General features: G+C 45.5%; 1 protein-coding gene across 2 annotated transcripts in view; it reads right to left on the bottom strand.

The window, feature by feature from the left end:
• The window catches only part of LOC142803345 (endothelin-converting enzyme homolog), a 139,728-nt gene that overhangs the window by 71,798 nt on the left and 53,308 nt on the right, over nucleotides 1-14,622 (bottom strand). The window contains exons 6-7 of one of the 2 annotated variants that reach the window (XM_075888462.1): nucleotides 12,819-12,978; nucleotides 4,221-4,316 (exon numbers count right to left, since the gene is read on the bottom strand). In XM_075888462.1, the coding sequence (XP_075744577.1) occupies nucleotides 4,221-4,316; nucleotides 12,819-12,978 (256 nt within the window). The remainder of the gene's footprint in view (nucleotides 1-4,220; nucleotides 4,317-12,818; nucleotides 12,979-14,622) is intronic. The other variant, XM_075888463.1, reaches the window with a different exon arrangement.

The raw sequence follows: 14,622 nt of genomic DNA, 5'->3' as shown, positions 1-14,622 counted from the left end.
AAGGTCCCTGCAGAATGGAAAACCGCCAAAATTATAACCATTCCGAAACCCGGAAAAAAGCCCTCCCTGCAAGCGCTCAGACCTATATCACTTACGTCATGTATGGGGAAGCTTTTCGAACGGGTCGTTCAGACCAGACTTCAGAGTTTCATAGAAGAAAGGGGGCTGTTTCCGGCCACCATGCTGGGCTTTCGCAGTGGTCTCTCAACACAGGACGTTTTCCTCCTGATACAAGAAGAGGTCCTCGAGGGCGTTCCCAAAGGTGGAGAGCATTTGCTGCTTGCTCTAGACTTAAACGTAGCTTTTGAGAATATCTCTCATGAAGCTATACTCTCCGAGCTAAATATAATTGGTTGCGGGGTAAGATATATAACTATATAAAAGATTTTCTCACCGATCAGGAGGCGACAATTGGTATCTGAAGCGTTAGGTCTGAGCCATTCCGAATGCCAAACAAGGGAACGCCTGAAGGAGCCATAATATCTCCTCTGTTGTTTAATATCGCCATGCGTCGACTCGCTCGAGCCTTGGATTGTGTACCACAGCTAGGTTGTACCCTCTACGCGGACGACATTACTCTGTGGGCCACATGGGGGTCCCTGGCCAGCAAAAAGCAGACTCTGCAAGAGGCGGCACTGGCTGTCGAAAACTTTGCCAGAACCAGTGGTCTCATGGTCTCAGCTGCGCACCCGAAAAATTGGATGTGATCAGAATACACAGCAAACGCTACAAAAGCAACAGATGAATAGAAATTGAAATTGAAAAGCAGAAAATTAAAGAAGTCACCGTCGCCCCGATCCTGAGTTTCTGGGTTCAAAGCAACGGTAGGGCAAATCACACTATCCGTCTTCTTTAATCGGCAACTAAACAAGTGGCTAGGATGATTCAGAGGATCAACTTCCAAAAAAAAGGCATGAAAGAAAGTGATACTATCCGTTTAGTGCAGGCACTCGTAATGGGCAAATTGACATACAGCTTGCCTTTCCACACGCTGAACAAGAGCGAGGAAGAGCAAGTAGATTCTATCATCAGAGGGGCTTACAAGGCAGCATTGGGCTTACCAATAAGCACTCCGACACAGAGGCTTCTCGAGATCGCCCTGCATAACACGTACGCTGAACTGAAAGCAGCAACATTCATCTCTCAGCACAACCGCCTCAGCCAGATGAAGTCGGGAAGAGAGATACTGATGAGGTCGGGTATAACACCGCAACCCCAAAACTTGTACGAGTAGCTGGTGGACGTACCAGACCCAGTACGACGACGTATTTCGATCGCCCCTATCCCCAGGAACATGACCAAGGAGCGGCATCACGAAGGCGAGAGGATCGTGTAAAATGGATCAGAAAATTTGGCAGAGGCAATGAGAACGTGCTATACGTTAATGCTTCCAGGTATAACTGGAAGCGCTGCGTCGTCACAATGGTAAGCAGTGACACGAGAAGCATAGCATCCAGCGCATCACTGTACACTACATCGATCACCAAGGCCGAATGTTTCGCCATCGCATTGGCGATTAAAAGTCGAGAGCGCAGCGACGGTCATACGTACATCACCATACTCTCTGACTCGCAAGAGCTGTGCCGGCTATTCACGAAAGGCCGCCTCCCATTAAACATTTGCAAATTTTTAGGCGGAGAATGGAGCAACACTTCTAGGTTGGTCTGGTGCCCTGGACATACAGGCCTAGAGGGTAACGAGAGGGCAGACGCCCTAGCTCGAGCGCTCACGAACCGAGCAGAGCAGCCGCCTTTCTCGCTGTTACCACCACCCAGCAACGACGGCTTTCGCGAGGAGGAGGAAAACGACCCGGCTCGGATGGCTCCGCGAGAGCTTCTTGCTAACCAGCGATGCACGCGGCAGAAATATGGCGCACCCTACAAATCTCTTAAAGGGGAAGACGCCATAGACCTCCGTGAAATTCAAACGGGAGTTTATCCAAATTTATTACGACTGCACAAAATTCCCGACTGCACGACTGCACAAAATTCATCCAACTTTGTATGGGTGCGATTGTCCGTGGTGTCGCGACTCGCCACCGACCCTTTACCATATCTCGTTGAGTTGTGCTAAACGGCCAAATGAACTTGATAGCTTACAGCGTATGTATAGAATGGAAAACTCTTTGGAGCAATGGGAGGCACTCCTCGCTAGCTCGGACCCGGAGGTGCAACTAGCACTCCTGGACCACGTCCGGCAGACGGCGCAAGCCAGTGGAGCCTTGGACATGGGGTCCCACCCATCTAGCTCCTAAATCCCTTCTTTTTCAACCAAATAAAGTCATTTCTCTCTCTCTCTCTCTCTTGACGCGTGTGCATTTAGGCTTGTCCAGCGTCCCTTTGTCACGAAACGAGGGAGACGCAGTGTTGTCCGAGTAACGCATCGGCGCGAATTGCAGTATGTCGCATTTCGCGCCTATTGCCGTCGGGCCGCACCAACGAACGGTGGTCGCGTCGGTCGCACCTGGTGTCAGACTACAGAGTGCTCGCGTTTTGCTAACGAAGCGTCGCTGTGCCCAGTGTGCGCGTGCGTCACACTACATTGAAGTATATTGAGCCCTTCATGATGCGCTCGCGGTCGTTTTGCTAGCTCCACATATACCAAATTTGGTGTTACGTAACGTCAATGGATGACGAAATTATGTGCCTGGAGCAAATATGATAACTCTACAAGCGTGTCATGTAAGAACGTGACATCATACTACGCTCATTTTGTGCTGGCAGCCGTTTCGCTACCTCCACATATAATAAATTTTGTATCAAGTGACGTGGATAGATGACGAAGGTAAACAACACCCCCAAACAAGATAATCATGACACCTAAGTCATGTGCCGCATCATTTACCTCGACCTCGCAACATTGCGCTGATTTGAAGTGATATATCAACCTTTTTCATTGGTGCTTCGCATGTCATCAATTCCCACTGTGCCTGAGATCTGACATTTTTTAAATGCGAAGCTTATTTTAGCAAGCTTCGGCGACTTTGAGCGTATCTATCTATCTATCTATCTATCTATCTATCTATCTATCTATCTATCTATCTATCTATCTATCTATCTATCTATCTATCTATCTATCTATCTATCTATCTATCTATCTATCTATCTATCTATCTATCTATCTATCTATCTATCTATCTATCTATCTATCTATCTTGCCGCTTACGTTTGGGTGCTCTCACGGTCACCCCCTTAACTTAGCGTGAACCAAAATTAGCCTCGGAGGGTAAGTTGGTTTACGAGTTTGATGCGCTGGTCAAGACATGAATAATGTCACAATCCCGTCGCGTTTGTCGTGAAACACTTCCCGCCAGACAGTAGCCCATACCACCAGGAAGGTATATGCCGATGGTTTGCGGCTATGTGCCACAAGTGATTGACACTTAGTATCTACCCAGGAATGACGAAAACACAAATGGCAAATTTTAACGCGCAAGCGTTAAGAAATATCCGACATCGGCAGCATGTGACGAATGTGAAACCCCCCACCCCACTAGTTGTGGCTTTATTAACACATGTTTTCTAGAGAAGACAGCTTTCTTTAAGATAAAAAACTTAGGTGCTTGTATTACGTCGCATATTTTTGCAATTTTTGTATCGCAAAATTCCTTTGCGCTTCCATCAAAACAGTGATATATTAGACCACTTCATGCCATCCGTAGTGTTTAAAGAGCAACGAAGAACGACTGAAACTTTAGGCTGTTTTGCCTTGGTTGCAATTTATTATTTGTGACCAGCTTTCGCCCACACGTGGATGCGGCATTCAGCAGCCTCCATTTCATTCGGTGTTATGCGCACACAGCATCAAAAAACGCATACACGGCAGAACTTCTTAAAAGTCAAGACTTTCAGTAGATAGCAATACCCACATCGCCACTTCGTTTCGGTTGTTGGGGAACACTGCTTTATTACTTTTGCTTCGTACAGTTTTTGCCCAAAATAACCAGATCGCAGCGAAAGTCGACCAATTTTGCTAAATTTAGATACCGATAAACAGTGCATATGCAGGCCTATACCGAAAAACGTGTCGTAAACATTTGATTTTTTGAATAATGCAGTGTTGACTCGCCAACAGTGTACTATGCAAAGTCAATTGCTGGTAAATAACGAAGATGGTGATCCAAACAATTCTGCAAAACAGTCATCTGGCAACGATTAGTGGATATAAAAAGAAATATTGCTCCTTACATGTAGCAGAATCTGTCACGTAGTCCCACCCACCTGAATTGACATAAGGGCTCGTGTATAGGCCGAGCTCAGAAATTACAATGAACTGGTACTTGTTCCGATTGGCTGTGGCTTTCTCTATGGCTCGTACTGGAGGAAGAAGAAGAATAAAAAACTGTATGTATCACAGCAGTAATATGGTCAGGGTTTTTAAGGTGCTTTGGCCTTATAGAGGCAGGCTATTGCAAGATTTTGACCAATTGGAGTTGTTCACCGAGACTCTAGGTGGATATACATGAGATTTTAGCCGTTCCGCCTTCATTGAAATGCGCCCACCATGGCAGTGGTAGAACCCATGACTTTCGGGTCAATAGCAGAGTCCCATAACCACCGTAATACGGCAGAGGCCCCACAGGTTTTTCACATGAGGTTTTCTTGCGTTCTGCAGCTTCATTTTGCGAAGACGTCGCATTTCGAATTGTCGTCATATTATCGCATTTAGGTCCACGTGTAAGGCGCACACATGCTATGCCTGCGTTAGACATGCTCATTACATAAATTACACGACTTTTGCAAAACATAGGCTGCATTTTTACATGCCGAAAGAAGTCTCGTTGAGCAACTGTAGGCTAGTTTTGTATGAGTATTTCAGAACGTACACGCATTGATTGATACATATGTGGAGTTTAACATCCCGAAAGTACCGCATGCTTATGAAAGACACCGTAGTGGAGCGCTCTGGAAATTTCAACCACCTTTAACGTGATCCCAAATATAGGCACATGGGCCTACAATGTTTTCGCCTCGATTGAAAATATATCCGCCACAGCCAAAATTTTATCCCGCGACCCACGGGTCGCGGGATCAAATTCCGGCTGTGGCGGATATATTTCCCGGCTGTGGCAGAATATATACCCGGCTGTGGCGGATATATAACCGAGTACTTTAGCCACTACGCAACCGCGGCGGGGCTTGAATGGGCACGCATTCACTAAAGATATGACGGATTCATCATAACATGCACCATGCGAATAAATCTATATGTAGGTCATCTATAGCATCACATAAATGACACAAGTGACAACTTGGCACTGGAAAAAATATTTATCTTGGAAATCCTAATCAGCGTAACAATGTACACGATATATATACAATTACATTTAAAGCATTAACAAAAAAAGTAAACAATGGTTAGCCACGATTTGACAACCTAGTGACATCTAAAGTGGATACTTTAGATGTTACTCATAATTTGCAATAGTTTGTAGAACTGGCTAAGTGCTAACTATCTCTGACTTATTGTTAGCTGAATTGTATATTTTTGAAACATTCATGCTATTTTCAGCTAGTAGTGACTGGTTAGGGGCTAATGATGGCATACAATGCATAATTTTGCCTATATTCGGGTCAACTGCTGCATGTGTTTGCTGATACGGGCTATTGCTCACCACTTCTGGCGAATATTTTGCTTAAAAGTGTGCGCTATTTAACGAGAGTGAACTCTATTGTGGCTATAAGTGGTACGTACTGTAGGCTAAGAAAAAGTCACCGCTCGACTCAAATGCATTAACACAATGAAGACTGATGCCCCAGCCACACTAGCGAGAACCTGCCGCGGCAACGCAATACTGCACGATGCTGACTGCCACCACCTCCACGAAAGCTGTCAGAGGTGTACGGTAAGCATCCCGGTTGGGTGAATTGCGTGACGCGGTTCAATCTCGCACAACTTGTCCATGAAAGTAAGACAGCGAGATTCCGCACATGTGTGCATCATGTGCAGATGCGCAGAGTTCGTGTCTTACGGTGCGGCTACTGAATCCGCTCTGGCAAAAAACCTATTGTTGGAACCAAGTCTACAGCTTCTTCACATGCTTTCATGAAAAATCTCATGTGTAACTGTCAAAAACTCAAAGCGCGAATTAAAAGGTCAACGTGTTTCATGGAAGAAGAAGATATGTTGAAAACAAATATAAACGGTGTGGCGTGCCGATGAATCCACCGCAACTACTGCTCCGTCGCTGATTGGCCACACCACTCTGCAGCTGGAGCAGCCACGTTGCGAAAATGGGTCTCAGAGTGGCACCAACCTCAAGCATTTATTCCTAGATGTCTGAATTTTCTAAGTATTAGAAGCATTTTGTGTATTTTTATTGAACCTACGGACCTTTACAGACCCTAAAAACAATACATTAAGAGGACTAATAGGAGGTATCGCTAAGTAATCGCGTTTTTTAACTAGAAATGCTTTTAGGGTATTTAATTACAAGGGGGCAGCTGTGGCGTTCAAGTGTATGAAATGAAGGCAATATCAGCTCTGTCACTCGAGCTTGTTATAAGGTGAACACATAGGTTTACCAACTCTTCAACCAAGGAACTCGGGACAGAACGGGGGCGCCTCTATTTACATTGGGAGGTGGTGAGATTCCTTTTTTGTTGCAGTATCTGTCAAAAAGCTCCATGAGATCTTTACCCTTGCGACACCTTGTAATGAAGTGGTACTTAGCTGCCCATGTCTTGCTGAGAACACTTCTACTGGATGCAGAAGTTATGCGCAAAAATTGTCCCATTTCACGCCCGAGTTCAAAATCCTGCTCGCCAGCGTTTGTCGCCGCACCGTCGCAGCGAAGTTTGTGAGGCTGTAGCATGATGTGCGTGGTATGGCGCGCTTTAGATCAAATAAAACAACTTAATGGGATGGTCCGGTAAAAATGGGATGGTCCGGCAACGTTCTGAGTTCCACACCATCCAGGCCGCGACATGAATGGTGCAGGACTCGGGACTTTGCACGCAATTGGGGACATTCCTGCAAAATTCGGGACGTTTGTCAATGCTCTGAATACAAGGGGAAAATCAAACTTTGCAGTTGAGTATGTTTAGGAGATATGAGTGTGCTATCAAGAAGACCCTGATTTATTGATGCACATAAAAATTAATTAAAATTTTTAATTGTACCTACATTAAAACATAAATTTTCTGCTCTAAGTCCTGTGCACTTGAAGCATGCTCAATTTGAACTTGCCCCGTGCCTTCACCGTTCAAACTATTCATGCCAATTGGCTCTTCGACCAGGAGACTTTTAGAGAAAGAGAGCAAAAGTAGTATGGCCAGTTGCTTAATTATTCTATCGTGCCTTTTCACAGGAGCAAAGTATGGTCAAGCATTTGGACAATTGAAAAGCTAATCGACAGTACGGGGTATGTGTACCAACCAAAGAAAGAGGGCCCCAGTATTTCCACTACAGCATTGGAAAATTAAACATTTACCATCACCTGAGATGCTCTAAGAAGTAAAAGGCGCTACAGCCTGGCAAATCACCCGAATGCTCCTGTCGTGTTGGACGCGAGCGCCGCGAGATATCAGCACAAAGAAGCGAGTTGTCCGTCCTAGATAGTCAAGCAACTAACTTGGTGGTGGTGGTAGTGGTTAGGCGAAGAATGGCAACTGAGCGACCAATACGGCTCGTACTCACACCCACGCACCACTTCCCTTTTTCACACGCAACGCGATAACATTACTCCGAAAAGATGCGAAAGGGTGTCTGGCTGCTGCTGTGCAACAATGAGCCCACCACATCACTTCCCCTCCTAGTGACTTAACGAACGTTCATAGCGCAATTCACACTGTTTACAAATCCATACGACAGGGCGTCTTCTAGACCCGTCCACTGCTTGTCTTTGTTACTTGGCTTGTTTGAACGAGCTCTGCCTTGGAGGGTGAAGTCGTCAATGAAGGCACATGTGAAACGGTGTCTGCATCTTCGCTTTCCGCTGGTTTCAATTTTCTAGTTAGATGACTTCGGGACGACCACGCACGTCGATAGTGTGCTATTTTTCACGTAGCGCTCTGAATAGTCCATCGTAAAGTGGTTGGAGTGGCCGATGAACTGATGAACAGCGTCATGGTACGCAAACACTTGCGTACACGCACCAAGTTCTAATGGCATATGCACCGTGCGTGGCACTTCCCATCTTGGCCGCATAGTTCGATGTTCTGTCTTGTCTCAAAGCCGAAGTGCGTTGACTGCGATAGCTATGCAACCGTCTTGCGGGTTGCCAGTGAAGAATTCTCCAGAAAGGCATAGTGTCGTACCGTAGACCAGTTCGGTAAGATTTATGAGAACCATGTCTTCTTTGACAACTGTTCGGATTCCTAAGAGAATCAATGGCAGCATCTCCATCCAGCTGTGCTGTTCTGCTGCGGTGAGAAAATTGAGCAGGCGGTGAAAACGCTATATACCATGCCGTTGCTGATCAGGTGGTAGACGATAGTTCAGATGCGAGGGGCACCAATGAAATGTGTTATGCCGGCAAATAGTGATGATTCAAACTGCCTTCTACGATTTGTTATTGTTGTGGTTGATGCGCCGAAACCAACAACCCAGTGGTGCAGAAAGGCGTGGGCAACTGTGTCAGCAGTGATATCATTTAAGTATAGTATCAGCTCTGCCTAGTGCGTGGATCTGTCTACGCACGTCACTAAATAGGCATGTTCCTAAAAAGTGGCAGAGGTCGACGATGTCAATGTGTACGTAGTTGAAGCGCTCATCCGGAGGTGCAAATTCTACCAACAGGGTCACAGTATGTCAATGAATTTTGACAAGCTGGCATGGTATGCATGCATGCTGTTGCCAAGCAACGCGCGTCTCCATTAATACCTGGCCAGATGAACCTTGCTGTGAGACTCTTCTGCGTATAGCTTTGATTCCATGATTTGATAACTTTTGTGGAGAAATAAAAGTGCGGTGACGTAAATTGACACGTACTTGTGGCCGTGGTTTGCCTGTGAAAGTGTCGCAGAAAATCTGGTCACCTGATCCCGGAATCTGCATCTCTTCTAGCTTTCGGGCTGTTTTTATTGCTAGCAAGATTTTTAGCTTTTCCTATTCTTTTTGGGCTGCTGTCAGCGCGTTGAAGTTTACTTTTCTTGGATTTTTGGTGGCATTTAGAGTGCTTCAAGCCGGCGAGACAGCGCGCCGGGAACGACGTTGTCTCACCCTTTTACGTGGCGGATGTCTGTCGAGAACACTGATATGTATGCCATCTGGCAAAGTTCTCGGGATGTGTGTGTGCCATCATCTGAACGCATACAGCGAAGAGCATAGGTCGAAGGGTAGCGTTCGGTTACGATGAAAATCTCGCGCCTTCCGTGAAATGCCGAAGCTGCGCATACTTGAGTAGACTGCTTGCTATTCTCGCCCAAATGTGCTGTATAGCGGCGCTCAGTAGGTGTCGATTTCTTCGAGGTATTTCTGAGAAATTTACCATTAAACACTTGAGAATTTTCGACCGTGAGTATGCCAAAACATCGGCCCTCGCCAAGGCCTCCTTAATTTGGTTGAAAGCGTTTTTTGCTTGTTCGTACCAAGCACGATAGTTATAGTCCGAGAACAGGACGACGACACAGAGAGAAGACGGACATGAAGGACACGAATCTTGTCTCTGTGTTGTCGTTCGGTTCTCACGCTATAACTATCATCATGTCATACCGACTAGCCCAAGCTGCCACACTTCGTACCAAGGAATGTCGTTTGAACATTCCTGCGTTGCCTTCAGCAGTCCACGAAGTAGATGTATGAGATGGGTGCGTTTACGCACAAACCAGTGGTAGAAGTGTAGCAGTACGAGAAATTCGCGCAGCTGACGCTCCGTGGTTGGTAGTGGAATGTCTTGCAAGACCTGCACTTTAGATGTGAATGGCCGTACTCCCGAGTTCAAAGTGATGTGATCCTGAAATGATGACCCAGGCACGCCAAGTCCACTCTTGAATACGTTGATGATACCGCCATGCTTACATAGAAGTTGAAAAATGATCCGCAGGTGCTGTTCAAGTTCGTTTGGGCTGGTGCTCGTGATAAGCAAGTCGTCCAGGCAGGCGTGTCAAAAACTGAGGCCCCGTAAAACATCGTCTATAAGCCTTTGAAATGTTTGACCTGCATTGTTGAGGCCGAATGTCATGCGCGCGATTTCGAGTAAGCCAAAAGGTGTTGTGATGGCAGTCTTGGGGACGTCTTAAAGTGAAACAGTTATCTGGTGGTAGGACCACACGAGATTAATTTTGGGAAAAATTGCGGCCCCATGCAGGCCTGCCAGTATGCCGTGAATATGTGGCACGGGGCCCCTGTCGGGTGCTGTGACACCTTTAAGAGCTGGATATTCTCCGCAAAGTCACTAGTCACCCGTTGGTCATTTCGAAACCATGTGAAGGGGAGATACCCAAGGACTAGTAGAAGGTTGAATTATCCCCAGCTTCAACATATTCTCCAATTACTGCCGTGCCACTGCTAGTTTTTCAGGTGACAGTCGACGTAGTCTAGTGTGAACAAGAGGCCCGGTAGTAGTGATGTGGTGAAATACGTCATGCTTTATTGGAGATCCCAGTTGACGCTGGTGTCAGCTCAGAAAATTCACTCAGTGTGGAGGCGATACGAACAGTGCCTGCTGGCATGATTAGCGTAGGGCTGAGTGCTATATGTCTTGAAGGCTGGCCTTTACATGACCTTGTGACACTGGGTCTTGAATGCCCCAGTTACGCACATTGTTTAACAGTTCAAAGTGGCCACGAAATCTGCCGCAAAAATGGGAAACCTTGCATCGGCGACTATGAAGATCTACCAAAGCGTTCTCTGCAGTGTACAGCGTTGCCGAAATTGCGGTGGTAAGAACATACCTTTTGACGCTTTATGGCCGACTGCAATAAATTTGGACTGGCCGACAATGAAGCTGTATGAAGGGTGGCCACGGAGTACACAAGACGCGAGATTTCTCTCTTCATCTCGTTAAGCGGCCCATGTAGAAACGATTCACTCGTAACGTACACGACCACTGTGTGAGCTACCGCCTTGAGCTTGTCGGCTAACTCAGCCAATGTGTGCAGATCATTCTCGTTTAAAGCACTAAGGGTCATTATGACGTTTGGAAGTTTTTTTTTCTTGTAGAAATATTTCTCGGAGCAGATGCTGTCCAGATTATCCGCTTTGTCGCCCAATAATCGCTGCAAATCACGCAGCAGCTGACGGAGTTTTGTCACCAACGTTTGCTTTATAGAGCATATGTGGCAGCCGTTGGTTTTCGGGGGGGAGGGGGGGGGGGCGTGACCCTGCTAATGAGTGTTGCGCTCAATACCACGTAGACTTTGTCTGCTGGTCGGAAGAGCAACAGATCCTGAATTTCGATAGCAGTTGACGGCGGCAGACTGCTCACCAGGTATTGATATCTTGTAGAATCTGCTGTGACGAGTCTAGTAGCAAATAGTGACTCTACCGAAATGTACCACAGTGCAGAATCTGCAGTCCAAAACAAAGAAATTTTGACGTCGACGCTGGAGAGTGTCGGTGTGTCGGTGCCTTTAGAGGTGTTCATAGCCTTTTCTGCTCGTCGGAATCACCAATTTTGCGCGAAACGCGAGCGCAGCCGCAAATTAGCATAGAGAAGTGAGCAGTGCGTCCGTGAAAGTCAAACAAGTAACTTTATTTCAGCAACTTTGCGGCCACTACGGCTCGGTCGCACATCCTTACACCACTTCCGTTTCTCACACACAACGTGATAACATTTCATGGAAAAAATGGGAAAGGGTGTCCGGCTGCTGCTGTGCGAAGGCGACGCCACCACACATCAATCTATACTTTTATAGTGTGTGCAAAGTGAACTCGATAGATCAGTCTTTCTTTGTACACAATGGAGCATTCTGCAAGCTCTATACGTGGAATTCTACTGAAAGAGGCATAAAAAAGACATTCCGTTGTGGTACTATCCAAATTTCTAGTTCAAATATGAATCCATAATAAGTTATTCAGAGAGTTAACTCTATCGCTTTTGAAGTGTGGGTTAGTCAGAATAACGACACAAAAAGTTCAAGCTAGAAGCCATTCTTAAAATATAGATAGCATTCTTGGTTCAATCTTGCATAAACCATGGTCTTGGGTTGGCATAACGGCTCTTAACCATTCTGCTAACAACAAAGACGGTTTACGCGCAAGAGAGAAGCACTCACATCTTGCGACAAATTCTATGGTGTGATGAAGCCCTGGTTGTGGTGCTCGGCTGCTGACTCATAGGTCGCGACTTTGATCCTGCCCACAGGGGTCGTATTTAGATTGAGGCTAATTGATTAACATGAGTATACTGTGCTTTCTCAGCGCACTTTAAGGAACACCAAATTGTTTACATTTCGGGAGCACCCCACTACCACTTCCCGCATAATGAGATTGTAGTTTAGAGATGTGACACTTCTAATAATGATAATGTTATTAGTGGGCCGTAAGTGTTACAAAACATTTAGCGCGATAAAAATATTCACTTCAACGGAAAAAACAACTGGAAATCACAAAACTCTCGGATTACCATAAGTGAGAAGCATTACTCATCTGTCGTGTGAATTAACACCGCCACACGGCAATGTACTGCACAAGGAGGAAGTTACATTACCGGACTTATGATATTACCTCGATAGTTTCTGGCTCTGAAGACGAAGTACTGGCTCGAAGTAAGAAGTTATCCTCTCTCTATTTCCCTAATATAATTTTCTATTGTAGGTTGCAGCTAAAACAGGGCGTGAGTAGTAACCCATTATGCATTTCACAAAGCAGACAGCAGTCTCACTAAATTGACAGTTGTGAATTGGCAGTGCAAAAACAAAACGAGCTCAACTCACGTTGTTCTTCGTACGCGAGTATTTTCTTGGAGAACAGGTAAGCTTCAGCTCGCATTACTCCATACATAAGGAAAAGGCGGCTGTAGTATTCCTCGTTCGTCCTTGGCCATTTGTAGCGTCTCTGGTACGACCAGTTGCTTTGTTCACTGCTGTAGTGTATCTGTGAGTGAATAGAAAAAGAGAATTGGCAATGCATCTGTATTTGCATGTAACAGTGAAAAAAAACGCAGAACCAATAATTTAAGCAGCAACATAAAACATCTTGCAATACTTTGGCCGAAAAGCTTGTGAATAACTACCTATTCATTTCACCCGTTACTGGTTGGTTGAGATCTGGAGAGGCGCTTTTCAAATGGGCTCATAATAAAGGGGCCGTTCAACAATTTGTTCTCATGACCACGACACGCTGCCTATCTGATTTTGTGGCTTCTGAAAACGTGTAATAATTGTAGCGCATGTACAATACCTCGAATTCACCAAAAGACTTCAAAGTGGGCTAGGAAAGGTTTGTTGTTCGCCAAAAACTGCGATCATCAAAAATGACCCCGTAGGTAACACAATATCTACGGCTATTAGCTGATTTGAGCATCGTAAGCCGATTATACCAGGGTTCTCGCTAGTGGCTACTTTTTACAAAACTGGCAAATTCGGAAAAACCCGTGGTGACCTAAACTTATGAATGACGACATGGCGAATTTTCGGTGATTTTCGCCTTAGGTATGAAATGATTTATGCATTTATTACTCAGTGTCTGCGAGTGGAATTGGCGAAAAAACTGTCTGTATTTTTCGTAGATTTAGACCCACCAGTACAAGCAGCACTTAACGCACAATCTATTATTTCGCTTTTGTTTCTTGTGTGTATCTCCTAATTCACCTAGCGAAGTACTGGCACAGACACGCGTACGGCTGCAATTTTTCGGAATGTTTAGGCCAGTGGACTGCTTCGCGTTCTGCGAGGCAGTGGTGTTATATTACGCTTTTAGAGCTCTAGGCTTTTTCAAAGTTTCGCTTCTGAAGTGGCTAGGGGACGGTAAGGCTGCGTGTTCTGACCACAGCTTCAACTGCCGGGAATAGCTTGTCGGCTTCTTCTCAGCTGTACTGCCCCATAATTTCCTATACTGAGAATAAAATTGTTTTTAGGATAATTTAGCTCTGCGTCAGCAAGTAGGGCTTCTTAGCAGAGCCTTCAGAAATCGAATTGAGGTGAACGTATATCGGAAGCATGACCACGCATAAAGCATTGTGCGGGCATTGCGAAAATTACGAAATACTTCCGAATTTAATTTCGTTGTTTTGTATTCGATTATTGAATGCATAATTTCGCGGCAATCAAATTCTCTAATGTTGCAGGAGGGCTACGCACACCATCCATTTCTCGTTGTAGCGATGGCTTCATCCAGTATTTGGTACAATGCAAGTCATCACAGGCTTTTGTTACGAGGTGCTAGCATTCAGGAGTGCTGCTAGTGCATGCAGGCCTTTTTCAGGGCTCGCATGGTAAAGCAGGTGATATGACTAGCTTTGGAAAGCGTCAGTATAATTCAGGTCTTATGGATGGTAGCGTACTGTTCGAGGCATAAAAAAAGAAACTAGGAATGCATAATTGAGAATTTTTTTCCTACAAGGGAAGCCACGAAGTTGTAGAGCGACAATTTTATTGGCAAAAATTGAAGAAAAATGGCGACTTTTGGTGACATTTCGCTCGTCGTTTGACGAATTTCACTCAGACGTCAGTGGCAGCTTTGGGCTTAGCCCCTGTTCCGGTGTGGCTGGATGTTTTGCCACACAACATTGAATAAAGA

The sequence above is a fragment of the Rhipicephalus microplus genome, chromosome 3, assembly GCF_043290135.1.
Source record: "Rhipicephalus microplus isolate Deutch F79 chromosome 3, USDA_Rmic, whole genome shotgun sequence".
In the NCBI taxonomy this organism is placed as follows: domain Eukaryota; kingdom Metazoa; phylum Arthropoda; class Arachnida; order Ixodida; family Ixodidae; genus Rhipicephalus; species Rhipicephalus microplus.
Note: the sequence above shows the minus strand (reverse complement) of the source record. Positions and strands in the feature narration are given on the sequence as shown.